We start from the raw sequence: 15033 nt of genomic DNA on the forward strand, positions 1-15033 counted from the left end.
TGAGTGAGCCTTGTTTCTTGACATGAGGAGCACAGAGGAATTATTTTGCTAGGTATTTAAACATTTTTTTCTCTTTTCTTTGCTGTAGTATTTTGCTTACAGAATTTTCAGACAGGCCTCTAAGAGCCCAGAGCAATCGGTTATCTGCAAATGTAAGTTGGATAAAATGTGCCTTACCGTCTAAGGCTTTCCCTACCTGATGTTTTGATTGCATTACTACTAAATGTTAGGTGGTGGGAAATGTGTGGTTACTATTTATTTCACAACCCATCCAGCTGTCTACCACAACATGCTAGGAGTATCCAAAATTTCAAACTTATTTATGTGAGCTTGTTTTTCAATCATGTAAAAATAGTCTACTAAATGTATCCTGTGGTTCCCTTCATGTTTTTGGAGCTAAAGAATTCTTATATAAAAAGTTCTGAATCATAAGAATGACTTTGTATCATAGAGGGGGGAGATCATATTTATTTTGAATTTCTCAGTGATGCATAATCATTTCTCTGCTGGGTCTGTTGGCTCCATTTCCCTCATCTCAGCTTTCACCGTCACAGTGGCTGGACCTGGAAATGCAGTCATTAAGACTCGTCCCTCTCTGAACTGCCACTGCAGAGGACACAGTCATCTGCTCTCCTTTTGTGGATCCTGTTGGGGACATGTCAAGGGGGAGTGGGCACAAGGGTTACACTTTGAAGAGTTTCACTTGGGAGCCAGAAATGTAAACTCCCACCACGGGACACATACAGCCTGACCCAGAACTCTCAAACCTTTCTCCCCTGCTTCTCCATTCTCATTTGTCTTTGTACATGGGGGCCAAACTCAGAGGCTGTAACTGCAGCTGATGTGAGTGCCAACCAGCAGATCAAAGGATGTGCCAAATCTTTTCTGAATACCAACTGTAGAATGGCTCCAGGCAGCCTTTTGATCTCTGCCTCAGCCACGTGTAGCACTGCCCGTTCACTGGCATTGGAGAGGAGGGGGAAATGCCCCCTGGGTCCTCCCTAGTGCACTGCTTCAGCCTGGGTTCCAGGGCCTGAGTACATTTTGGTACCAGCTTCAGAGGTTCCCTCCCTCTCTCTCACTGAGTGATTGCCTGCCTGCAGCTTTCTTCTGTAGGGATGAGTTGGGGTGGACCCGATGGCCAAGGGTTGAGGGCGGCTTCCATTTTTACTGCTGACCTAGGCCAGGTAGTGCACAGCAGGAATGGACTAAGTTCCTTATTGCTGAGCTGAAGTTAGGACAGCGAGGGCTGGGAATCATGGGAAAATGACTCAAGTCGCATTAATAGTGAACAGGGGCTTTTGTCACTCTAAAACAGAACAAGCCTGAAATGAGAGCTTCCTCCACACACTGGCATTCCCTTCCTCTTCTTCTGTCCTCCTCTGCTGCTGTTACTTGTGGGAATGTAGCTACTTCCTGCCTTAATAAAAAGAAACATAAGATCAAACTTATAAGGCATCAAAGAGAGGAAAATAATTTGGTACAGGAACACCCTGAATATTGAGTGTATTTCAAATGCCACATGAAGCCTGTAATTCAAACTACACACTTTTATTGTATAAATAGACGAAGTGGCAACCACCCACTGATTACAGAAAATAAAATACCTTTGCTTAGCAATCATAGGCAAGGTAGGATGTGGGTTGAGACCAAGGAGAGAGAGCCTGCCAGACATCCACCCCAAGGCTTAGCTTCCATTCTCCAGCGCAGATGGGTCGAGTGAGGTTTCTCCAGCATGCAGTTAATAACTTTTCCCCCCACGTTATAATTCAGCTCTGACCACCCCTCATTCAGAGTTTGTGCCTTGAGGCTTGCCAGCAGGGCTTGCAATACTTACATTAAACTAAATTTAAGAGTAAAGGTGTTCCCGCTGCTCCTGCTCTCAGATCAGAGGAGAGCAAAATGAAGGAGCTGGCAGCTGAAACTTTAATGCTGGAATCGTTGACTTACAATATGAAAAAAAAATTGCAGTTGATATGTGTGACAACGAAGCCACAGATTCGTTCCCGAGTATATCATTTGCATTTGATTTCATTATATGCTTATATTTTCTGGAAAATTTTAGCTAGCCCACTTGTTTTTTTGTATAACATACAGGAAGGCCCATTTTGAGGGGTGGCAAGGTGGAGTATATGGGCCATATCAGAACTCTTTGACACTGCCGCATCGCGCATACATAACTGAGTCTGTCTGGTATGTGAGAAACTCCTTGGTGAATCTTTTAAAGGCCTCTATATCTACTCAGACTCCTTGGCTCCATAGACCATCCTGTAATGCCCTGGAAAGCAGAATGGGGCCTCAGTATGCATTCCCTCTGAAACATGGAGTATGCTGAATGGAGGGTGTGGTAGCTCTTGGTGTCTTTATTCCCCTTAGAAACCCATTAGTTGGGGACTTAAAACTGAATTCACTCCACTGTACTTCATAATGCTGAATACTCTGCAATAAAGGTTTCATGGATTCTGGTGTAAGCTTCTGTAAAGGCTAGGGGAGCCTTTTGGTGTTCCTTTAAGTACATCCATGAGAATTAACTTTCTATCACATGTTATGTTCAAGACTTCGATTTAATAAATTCTGGGCATCCAGATAAACCAACTTGATATAACTTTTGATCAGAAAAAAAAAAAGATCTTTTTGAGTTACAAAGCTAATATATTATGAAGTTATCCCTTGTAATTACCATTCACTTCTGTTGCTTATTCTGCAGAAAAACTACTTTCTGTTCAGACTGTGTGCTTTAACTGTGCAGCTAAGCATTTGCATAGCTATATGCACATGTTATAAAAACATAGAATATGTTTATGATTCATGCAGTTAATCATGTCATAAACAGGGTAATAAGATTCTAATGTATCAGAAATAAAATACTAATCTGTATTTAAATTATCTCTTTAATTATGCAGAAATACTTTAGTCTGATGTGATAATTGTTCTTAGAAACATGAGATCAAACCTATCGAACTGACTTTCACAAGCCTTCCTGTGTAGTCTTGGTGTCCCCCTACCCTATCCCAGGCCCATGGGTATCTTAGCAGTTCACTGTCTGTAGACGGCTCTGTCACAGGTCTGACTACATCTCCTCCCACATACCTCTCCTGCCAGATTTCATAGATGCCTCAACAGTAGTCCTTCTGCATCCTGGCATTCCTTTCCGTGTCTTAATCTCAGAAGAATCAGAGTAAACCTTTCAAAGTGAAGCTGAAAGTGTGTCACCCCAAAGGAACCAGGGTGGATCCTGGTATCTGGAAGACCTACAGTAGAAAGAGTATCACGTCAATAAAGAAAACACGAGAGTTTCTACGGTAGCTTCAAGACTCCCTAAGTTTAACAGTGTCTTCTTGTCTCATGTGTCCTCCACTGTTGCTTAGCACTTGTGTTGTATTTCGTCTATGAAGTTTTTTTTTTATCACCATATGATGCTCTGTCTATTTTGCTCATGTAACTGATGTCTACTTTTTTGAGTGTCCACTCCCATAAGGGAAATGTCATGAGGTCAGAGATTTTTGTCTTTTTTTGCTGGATGGTGTCTTCAGCACCTAGGACAGTGTCACAAAGTAGTGGTTCCATAAATAATCTGTTGACTATTGGGACCTGAGTTGATGGCTTTGCTTCAGATCACACATGTATTAAACGTGGGTGACAAGTGATTTGAAACTTAGAAACAGCCTTTCAGGTAGCTGATGAAGGGAGGGAGTACTGCCATGCTGGTACACATGGCAGTGATGGTGTCAGTAACATTTGGCCTTTTTAATGTCTCCATACTTAGGTAGAAGGTGGACTCTTGCACCAAGAGCCTTGTCACCATAGATACCCTTTCTCTGTAGGTCCTTCTGGTACCAAGATCCACCTTGCTTTCTTTGGGGACATAGTTTTAATAACTTTCTCAATGTTAACATCTGTGATATTTCAAAAAAAAAAAAGGTTGCCATCTTCTCTCTTATCCAGAATTCTCTTCTTCAAGTGTAACTGTGACAATCTCCCTCAGGTGGATGGCTCTGTATTCACATACTTTGCATAAGGACAGACTTTTTACAACAGGACTGTGTGGCCTGGAGGCCCTGACCTAAGAGGGGCTCAACTTCTGGACATTTCATTAAGGTACTTGCCTTTGAAGCCCTGTGTTGGCCCTGAGATATCCTGAGGTTGCTATACAATGAGAAAACCCAAGATATATGACCACAATACATGTATGTGTTCTAGAAAATAACTCTGTTTGGGTCCCAGATGATAGCCCTTACCACCTGATAGATGTGTGGAGCTAAGTCCTGTCCCTAGTGGGGATACTTGAGCCTCTAAGCATGCAGAAGAGGTAAGTCATTAAGAGTCAAAGAAAAGCTACCACTTTTACATCCTATCTAAATTCTTGACGCATTCAATGTGTGAGAAAGAAAGCTGTTTTAAACAACTTTTAAAACCAACACATTTTTAAAATAATTTGCTATATTACATATTTTAGCTATCTGCCTCCCCAGGGAAACGGCCTCCTTACTAAGAATCATTCTTAGCATCTATTATTATAAGGGAATCCTTTATTTCTGAGTGTTGTAACAGGAAAGGAAAGCATGAATCTGGAAACCCACAGCTATCCAAAGAGGCTTCATTCTTGCATTGCAACCATGGCCATTAACAGAACCCTTAACAAAGTAAAACCATCAATGCATTTAATGTATTCACTCCTCAACCACTCTGGTGTAGAGATACAGACAGTTGTCTAAAAGACAGACAGTAGCGGAGATAGCAGACGCAACCTGAACAATGTGGAGACACCCTCACCTCAGACAATACACAGGACAATGCTAATGCTATCTTCAGGGAGTCTTTGAAGATTTATCCTTTTATAACCATCATTTCTGCTTATATTTTGCAGCCCCCCAATGGCTACCTTTCCCCCACTTCCCATGACTCATACAAGGCTTGCGATCTTAGCCAGGCAGAAGCTACCATGCTCTTCAAAAAAAATCCCAAGGTATGGAGCCCTGCTTCCAACAGAGTACAGTTCCTGCAGCCATCAGCATCAATAGCATTCTCAAAAACTGCAGTTGTGTAAAGAAAAGAAATAATAACATTGTTATAGTCAAATATTCAAATTCACTGTTTTAAAAGGCTTCGTGAGACTCGCTCAAGTATAACCAGTATATTTATTTACCAAGACGGTGGTTGTTTAATTTTTTTTATTTCCTAGGAAATTATTTTATGTTTTTAATAGAGTTTCAAGATTTTAAAAAATACGTACAGAGAGAATAAAGAAGATTTTAAGATGGAAACATATGTGGCTTTTAGCTCACAAAGTCGCAAACACTGACTGACTTCTGTTTTGGAGAACTATGCTCTTAGTAGGATGCATGCTTCCTACTGGAATAGATTGGCAGGCAGGATTCAGCTGGTGAAATGATGATGGGAACTGTAAATTCTTCTCCATGCTGCTGCTGCTGCTGCTGAGGCTACCAAGCTACTGGAGTTGTCACAAAATCCAGAACAAGAAATTGATGTGCTTATATTTATGAATATTTACAGATTCTGAGAAAGTTTGAAGTTGCCATTTGCCAGTGTGTTGACTTTCAGGAATACACGTATTGCTTATGACTAGAAATAATTTGCATATGTACTTTTGGCTATTTTCGTTGTGTGCATTTATGTCAATTCCTGGAAAGTGTAACGATCAGATGATTACAAGACTTCTTTGTTCTTGTCTTGCGTTTTTAGTCTTTCTTGAAAAGACTGAAGCCCCTGGAACAAAGCAAATGTATAACCAAACCAATGCAAACACAAATCTATTCTTAGGTGAGAATAAGTGCTTATTCTCATTTAATAAGTGCATAATTTGTGTGCATGCACACATGCATATGTATGTTCTTTAATTTTTGGAATATTTACAAAATTCAAAAAGCTTGATTGTCTGTCTTTTTGCCCTGATTAAGTTACATATTCTTTTTAAAATGAGCAGTAAACACAGCTGACTGTTACTTCCCTAAGAGCAGATGGATCTTTTTTAAAGAGTGTTATTAAAGAAGCTATCTTTATTGTTACTATCTAGGATAAAGTTTTTTACAATCACCCTTTAATAAGTATTCTGTAAGTAAAAGTGTGACTATTTAGGGATGTTTAGTGCCATGCACACAGGGCTCTGGGAATTTAATCGACATTTACTTTTACAAATATAGAGGATGTTAACATGAACACATTTTTCAATAAAATCTGTTTAAAAATTTTGCATCTTATATCTCAATAATTTGAGATTCATGCATGGTTTGAGAAAGAAACACAAACAAGTTTTTAATAGGACATGATGGGGCACACCCGTGATTGATCAGTGCTCAGGAGGCAGAGGCAGCCAGTAACAAGGCCTGCCTGAGCTGCAGAGCGAGACTTGTCTGAAAAACAAAAGCAAAACAATAGAACAATTGGGGAAAAATAAACCTTTTCAACAGCATTCCGGGGAAAACTTTAATAATGTTAGGAATAAAAACGTTTGATACATTTGAATCAAACAGTTGTTCTTGACTCAAGGTCTTCTACCAAAAAAAAAAGCAAGCGTAATACTACGACACCCATGAGTGAGCTGGAAGACAACAGGACTCCAGGCTGTGACCTATGGCAATACATACAATAGTACAATACACCCTTTATTCATTACGTCTACTCTTCCCTGTCTTCTGCCTTTCAAGTTATTTAGAAATGATCCCAAAAATGTAAGGTTACAGCTAGTGCAGAGCGCTCACCCCGGATGCCTCGTCTACCTGATGTGTCTTCTCTTCTGGTAGCACTCGTGTGTTCGGAAGCTTTTCAACTTGGTCAGACGGTACTAAATTATTTCTTTCTACTCCATTTAGGGCCCAGTTGATCAAAGAGAAAGAGGACATAGATTATTACCTGGAACAGAATTTCAAAGGGCTGTCGAAAGAAGAGGTGGCTGCGTAAGTGTGGCCTCTTAAAGGCACTTTAATATAAAGTTTGTTTCTTTTGTCTGGATTCTTTCTTGGAATTTCAATTTTCCTGTGCAGTAAACTTTTTCGCTGGAACATGGCATTTAAAAATTAAAACTGATATTAAATAGTGATAAGTCATGTCTATTGATCTTACACACATCAAAGTCTTTAAATTTTTGGCTCTCAAAATTCTTATATTTATCAAGATATTATACTAGCATATTTGCAATTATTGAGTTAAGTCTGAGCTATTAGTAGCTTATTAATCTCCATTTTAGGGAAGGTTGCCTCTGTGGGAAAAACAGAGTTTTTACAGAAGGATATGTATATTTTTTTAAGTTAAAACAATGAAAAATAACTGTTAGTGATGTGTTTTGTTCTCTCTGTCCAAGAACGCTTAAAGGTATCAGTGAATTCCAGTTCGTTGTTAAATGTAAAATTACTTCTAAGTTGTCTGGATCTGTTATTTCATCACTAAGTAGAATCTAATCTGTGGGATGAATGACAGTATGAAAAACTTCCATGTATGTTAGAAGAATAGGTAGAAATTATATCTATTATTCATATGATAACTAGTCTCTATATCTAGAGTAGCTATTTCTAAAAAACAGATGTAGAGGCCTAAGGTTGTTCGTGTCCAGGTTTAGTCTTCAGGTACAAGGGCTGAAAATGGACAGCTCTGGAGGGTACACACAGCACACAGAATTCACAAATACCCACTGTCATCTTTGATGTAAACATTTTTTAAAGAATCCAATAACACAGTTAAAAGCCAACAATATACCTGCGTGTAGAGAAAACAAACGCACTGTGAGTTACCCTGAGCATGGAAGAGGCGTCTAAACTAACCGGACTCTGCAAATACATAAAACGAGAGAAAAAAATCCAATAGCCTATTGCTTAATGCTAATTTGGTCAAGAAATATACCTAGTGATGTTTTTTATCACAGGTTGCATAATACTGTATAAAAACTTAAGTCTCAATACACTTCATTGTGTCTGATTTGATCTTTTTCAATGCGTATATTGTATAGGCAAACAAAATAGTTAATCTTTTCACTAGCTCCAGAACAGAACGATAGCATTTATAACAGGTGGACTGGGGGTATAGTGCCTGTTAACCCCAGTACCCAGAAGGCAAAGGCAAGAGAGTTAAGAATTTAGAATTCATTCTTTGCTACATAAATAATTGGAGGATTGCCTGGGCTACTTTGAGACCCTAAACCTTAAAAAATATAATTATGTTACTTATTTCCACAAAGCAGTTGGGATGTATGATCAAATGTTATTTGGATTGATAACTCATTAACTTGCCATGGTAACCTGTTGTATATAACTAATGATCATTATTGTATAATAGCATAGTTATTAATTATAAGAAATATATGTAAGTGGTATTTGCTTTATGATTTAAATATGCAAATACCTTAGTTGCACTTAAGTGTTAAGAATTAAATGTACACTTTGTAAAGGTCAATAAACTAGAAACTCTGGGCACCAAAATGCTCGGTGCAGACTATTCAATCCAAGACTGCACAAGATAGACTATGCTAATTATAGTAGCAATATGATTTTTTTCTAACAAATTGATTTCAAGTTCATCTCTGTGTTACAGAAAACAGTAACTGCACCGAGTAATTCCTTTCATATTGCATTCTTAAAGCAGACGATGAGTGTGGTTCAAGAGTCTAATACTTCTCTGGACAGGAGCCCTTTCTGTGAGACCCAGATGCAAACCATTAGCATAGAGAGAGCTCACACACAACTTGCTATTATGCTTTTGATTGATGCTTATTCTAGATTGCACCGTAGACAAACTAATTGAATAACACATAAAGGAGAAAATTGATGAATGACTTCAGCATCTCCCAGAAATGCCCAGCAGGTGCCAAGAGGAATTGTGCATATTCTATTAGCAGAGGAATTGCTACATAAAGCGTTTTATTAGCCATTCAACTCTAAAAAGATAAATTGGTCAACAAGTAGGTACCAAGTACTTACCTTGTATCTGATATGAGATTTTTCCACACTGAGGGAGACAGTGATATTTTACTATGAGGTACTTGATCCTATCCTAAAGCCTTAACATGTGTTTGAAATATTAAGACCTATATGCAACAGACAGGTATGGAATGGATGAATGCTGAGCGCTGTGAAGTGCAGGCCAGAGACCAGGGCTAAAGCAGAAAAGACAGAGATGGCTGGGTGAAAAACTCAAGGAATATACATGCATGCATGCATGCACGTGCACACGTGCACATACACACGCGTGCGCACACACACCACACACACACACACACCACACACCACACACCACACACCACACACCACACACCACACACCACACACCACACACCACACACCACACACCACACACACACACACACACACACACACACACACACACACACACACACGGTTAGCATAGTAAAGGGATCTGACGAGTAAGTCACCAATAACAGGCATACAGGGTTTACTGTGCAGTGGCTCAAAAAATCTAATTTTCAAGCGGGTAGATGAAGATATACCTCAAATCCTCCTGTCTGCTGCTGTATTCTTCATTAGGATGCTAAAATATTTGTCCGTACTCACTAAGATGCTTAATATACACTACATTTAGCATCTCACAATAGGCTCATGTTCTTTTCTCTTACCACAGGTCTCCAAATAGCCTGTGATATTTGGTCCTGCTTCCAATAGCAGCCAACTTGCACATAATACAAGTTGAATTGAATTATCCTTGAATACACTGTGGTTTTCCAGATCATGGTGGGTGGGGAGGGAGGTCTCACTTCTGGTCTAAGTACTTCTCTCTTGCTCCCTCCTTCCACCTCCTTCCCTCTCACCTCCCTCCTTCAGGTGTGCATCATCAAGTTCCCCTCTCCACTGAATCAACACGTGGCACTAGGGTTTAAACCTCCATTAGTATTTCTGGTCTTCTTATGCCCTGCACGTGCTGGCTCACATTCTCCCAGTGCATTTGTAGTGGCTGTGTTTCCAGACATCTCTCCTCCTCCAGCATGCTTCCTCTGTGACATATCTGCCAATTCTCCTTCTGCTCTCACCTTGAGTACCACTCCCGTTGCATTTGGCAGAGTGGGGCACTCTTGTTGCAGTCTTGTGGCTTCTGGTGGGTCTTGGATGGTTGCCTTCCAGGCCACGGCACAACAGCGATGATGGTGATGATGATGATGATGATGATGATGATGGTGATGATGATGATGATGATGATGATGATGAGGGTGCCATCCTAGGCAGCCCTCTCCAGCTGTGGTCTCAACTGGATCCACTCTCAGCTGTAAAGTCTAGCAGTGATCTCATGGCTGGCACGATGGTAAATCCAGTACCAAGCTCACCAGACTCCAAGTCTTTTACATTGAACTGCTTCCTCGATGTGTCTACTTAAAATACAAAACATACATCACAAGGCTGCAGCAACGTGAAACAGGATCTTACTTCTGTGATTCTCCTCTCCCACATCCCACTCCAGGAGTCTCCCTATAGTCTTTCCCCGAGGCAGCCTTTCCCTTGACCCTGGCCCACATACTCCATCCGTATGTCCCATCAGATGCAAGGTGAAAATAGATCCTGAACCCCAGCACTGCTCTCGGTGGCCTCGCCCAGCCAGCACCATCGCGTTGCTCCTCCAATATGGGGCACTCCTGGGTATTCTGTCTCTGCCAAATCTAGCTGCAGAGTGAAACTCAAAAATAGTAATGAGAATGATAAAAGGATCAAGACACTCTTCTCTGTACAGCTTTCTGAAGAGGACTCATTGCTTCTGTGGTGCATGTGAACGCAGCAGGCCTGGAGCTGGCTGTGGCTGTAGCTCTGCTGACTTCTCCAACCACAGGGCCTGTGTCAGTCCCTCTGTACCTGCAGTGTGCCCTCATTGCTCAAGCTCCTTCTTGTCTTTCAGTTTGTCACTTTGAGTGTGCCCCTCCTTGGGAGCCCTTTCTCATTCCCCAGCACAACTTAAATAATACTCAAGCAGGAGAAGTGAGTGCAGTTGTTACTGTGGAACTCCAGAAGTAGGTTACATGCTACCTGATTTGCTTTGGGGTGAGTAAGATAGCCCAAAGGCAAAGACCCAGGCTTTATCTAACTCTATATGCAGAAAGAATTGGAGTATCTATCTGCTTAGCCTTTATTGAGTTTATTCTCTGACAATATCATACATACATGTATGCATGTGCACATGTGCATTCTAATTATCATTATCCCTCACTACTCCCACTTTCTTCTCATCCTCTCCATCCTTCTCACATTCATGGCCTCTTTGTTGTCTGTGCTGCCCCTGCCCCTGCCCCTGCCCCTGCCCCTGCCCCTGCCGCTGCCACTGTTTTGTTTGAGCGTTGCTGAGTTTAATCAGGATCATCTATGTGACCATGGATTTGGAACTATCACTGGAGCCTGGTGGCTTCTCAGTGGGTATACAATTGAAGACAATGACTGTCCCTCCCCCAGAATTCACCAATAGTTCATTGGGAAAGGGTAGCACTTTAAACTCTCTCATGATTGTTGCTAGGCTTGTGTTGACCTATTGCAAGCAGCCATAGCTGCTGTGAGGTGATGAGTGACTGAATCTACAGCTCTCCTCCTCCTCCTCCTCTTTCTCCTCCTCCTCCTCCTCCTCTTCCTCTTGCTCCTCCCTCCTCCTCCTCTTTCTTCTCCAACTCTTATATTCTTTCCACCCCATCTTCTGCCATGTTAGCATCATGCATTAACTAGAGAACTTATAAATGTCTTCTTTAAGGTTGAACATTCAACTATTACTTATCCACAGCACCTTGAACAGCTATTTGCCTCTGCATCCACTAATACTCACTGCAATAATCAGAGCTTTTCTGATTAAAGTAGCACTTGTCTATAGGGATAAACATAACTATTTAGAAGGTAGCTTGGGACCGTGACAATTTAGCTCATCAACAGTATTACGTTTACCCTTAGGCCTAAGACAACCTCAGCCATGGGTTTTTAGCTAAGTTTGCAGTACCAGGAATACATTCGTGCTTGTAGGGCAGACCATACTACCTCCCCATCAGGGACCGGCTGTTACCGTCACACTCGTGTTACCGTCACGATAGGTTGATGCTGTTAAACCACAGGGTTGCCAGCTGGGTGAGACCATCAATGGCCTTCTCCCCAGCAGCCTGCGTGGCACCACCTCACATTTTGAAGGCAGGAAGGAAGCGTCCAGATCAATTCCCCTGGGTTTCTTTATACCTTGAAAGCAAGATGTGTGGTGTCTTCAGAGACAGGGTCTTAACACCTAGCTCTTGAGACAGAACCATTTACAGTCCAGGATGGCCTTGAACTCACCTCTGAAGATGAGGGTGACTTGGAACTCTTGACTGACTTGCCTCTGTTTCTCAAGGCACACACCACCACACCCAGCTTTTTTTTTTTTTTAACGGACGTAGTTCTGTGTATGACTGTGGATGAGCAGGCATTTGCAGTTAGCTGTGGAGACCGAAAGAGGGCATTGCAACTTTGAATTCCCTGAACCTGGGGTTACAGGTGGCTGTGAGCCCATTGCCAGTGCTGAGAGAACGTGGGTTCTCTGCAAGAGCAGCAAGTACTCTTACTGCTAAGCTGTTGTCCCAGTCCCTAACTCATTCATTTTTAAGTGTGCCTTTTTGCTATATCTTAACTATTACATTATCAAAATAAGATAACATTACATTTGCATTTGACAGTGATTCAACTTTATTGCATAGGTCTACGTGATAGGCTTACTGATGTTGTTTTAACTAATATCTAACTGCTGAAAATTGTTGAATCACAGCTCTTGGTACACTTTGGGTTTTTAATTCTGCATATTACCGAAATGTAATATTGTTTTTCTAAAAGCACTTAAAATATCACTTATTATCATATCTTAATTGCTCTAAGAAGCTAAGTAATAAAGATATCATTTATAGAATTAAATAAAATTTTCTGGCTGAAGTTTTTGTAACAATGTGTGTGGCGATACAAATGAGCAAAATCATTTGGGGACAGACAATGTTAATCTGCCCCATAATAGTTTCTGTTTCAAATCCCCAACCCCAGTATGTGAACAAAGAAGGTGGGTTTGGCCCTATGTAGTCCTCTGACACACTGCTCTCCCTGTGCATGTCTTTCTTTGAGCCTCAGCAAGAAGGGTGAGTTGGGTGGTGAGAATTGTCAGCTATCACATCCAGCAACTTTGGGCTGTAACAAAACCAAGAACCAGGGCGGTGAGCATGGCTCAGTTGGTAAAGTGCTTTGGTGCATAAGCAGGAGGAGAGGAGTTCCAAACCCAGCACCCAGGTAAAGGCCTGATGTGTCACCAAGCAGCTGCAATCCCAGCGGGGGCAGAAACAAGAGAGTGCCCAGAGCTCACTGACCACAGAGTCCGGATAGCTGATAAAGTTCCGGTTCGCCGAGGAAACAGCATAAAATAGAAATGATTTTACAGCCCCTTTCTTCTTCATTCTGCGTTGTGTAACTCCTACTGGATTAAAATAAATTACCATTGCACTGAGGAGTAAGTTTTCTTCTGTAATCTCAGAACCTTCTACGAGACGTGCCTTTCACGTTTGCCAGTTGCCCACCAATCAGGTAACCAATCCGGTGCTTGGATTTGCACAGTGGCCATGCGCTCTAGACAGGCATAGAGAGCAGATGCGACTCTGGATCTAACCGTTCAGAGCATGCTGTGGGAATTCAGACTCCTTCAGGTGTGTTCATCCTCTGCTCTGCTCCTTGTTGTCTGCCAGTGTGAGATCATCTTGTTTCTCTTTAAAACGCTGTTCGCCGCTGTAAAATAATAAACTCTCTAAGGGAGCTGGCAAATTAAAACTTCGGAAGTAGTCAGTTACCCAGTGAATGGTTGTATGATGGTGTTATCATGGTAAAGTAAGGTTCGTCTTTGATATTGTATTCTGACGGCATTAGAACGGGGAAGACTTGAAACTATTAAGAACCTTTTAGACTTCCATTATGGTTAAAAACCAATCCCTAAAATATTGATATTGTAGCACTACCATTCTCCTGGCCCACACATTCGCTGTGTTTTATATGGGAAAGTGGGTGTGCTGTCATATTAACTGTGGAACTTCTCAGTGCTTCAAGCAACCTAAACTATAGGCTCACGAGGATGCTCTGTCATACACAGAGTGTCCACAGAAATGTCTAGATCAAGGTCTTTCCTGGTCAGTGCAATGGGGGAATTCTCCACCTGTAGGTTAAAAAATACAACATTATTCTCTCTCTCTCTCTTTTTTTGAAGCAAGAATATTTTATGTCTAACCATGAGAAATGATAAAGAAAATAAAATTTAAGGCAACATTGTTCTTCAGTTTTTAATTACATTATTTAGAAACACTCCAATTTCTTATGATCTTGAGGTTAATTACCAAGATACACACTCAGGTATTTACATGTTTGTAAATGTGTGTATATGGTATGTTGATATGTGTGTAAATATGTATCCTCAGACTTGTGCTTTAACCAATAATATTAATTTTCTATATACTACTAGGCAAAAGTCATACATTTTGACCATCTTCTTCAGATTAACAAGTATCTTAAACACACTCAGAAAACTCAAAAGAAGCTAATCACATCCTTTTCTTCATCATGATCCACAAACTCGGGCAAAACTCAACAGTCCACTAACTCAGGTGTCAGCGTTAGGCTAAGCAACATCTACATATAGGTTACATGCCTTTAAAATGCTCAAGAAACACCATGTGCATGTTACTGACAGGAAGATGGAAGAACGCAAATACATTGCAGAGCCAAACAGCCAAGTTAGAAATTATATGAAACTAGAAAGGTTTAAATTGAATAAGCTTGATTATGTTATTTTCCACAGAAACCTGCTTTTCCTATTTAGATTATCAAAACCAATAAGAAACTAGATAATGAAGTATCAGTTCCCAGAGCCTACCCCAGAGGGAGAAGCCACCACTGCAAGGTCAATGTATCTAGGATTCACTGGCAGGGTGAGAAATGACTGGGCACTGAAGACGCCATTTCCAATGTGCTTGCATTACATCATCAAGGAGTAAAGACTTAGTGACAGGGCTCTGCTCTTGCGCACCTTCTGGTCCTGAGACAGAAGAGTCACAGAGTCATA

The 15033-nt window shown here is 41.0% G+C and overlaps 1 protein-coding gene across 5 annotated transcripts in view; it reads left to right on the forward strand.

The window, feature by feature from the left end:
* Ttc29 (tetratricopeptide repeat domain 29) overlaps positions 1–15033 on the forward strand; it is a 181045-nt gene that overhangs the window by 638 nt on the left and 165374 nt on the right. For 3 of the 5 annotated variants that reach the window (XM_011248518.3, XM_006531400.2, NM_183096.3), the window contains exons 2-5: positions 89–152; positions 3986–4098; positions 4868–4966; positions 6831–6914. In XM_011248518.3, coding sequence (XP_011246820.1) covers positions 4875–4966; positions 6831–6914 — 176 coding nt within the window. In that variant the 5' untranslated portion in view covers positions 89–152; positions 3986–4098; positions 4868–4874. Of the gene's footprint in view, positions 1–88; positions 153–3945; positions 4099–4867; positions 4967–6830; positions 6915–15033 lie in introns of all 5 variants that reach the window. The other 2 variants (XM_011248517.3, XM_011248516.3) reach the window with 1 other exon arrangement.

Source organism: Mus musculus, chromosome 8 (assembly GCF_000001635.26).
Source record: "Mus musculus strain C57BL/6J chromosome 8, GRCm38.p6 C57BL/6J".
Classification (NCBI taxonomy): domain Eukaryota; kingdom Metazoa; phylum Chordata; class Mammalia; order Rodentia; family Muridae; genus Mus; species Mus musculus.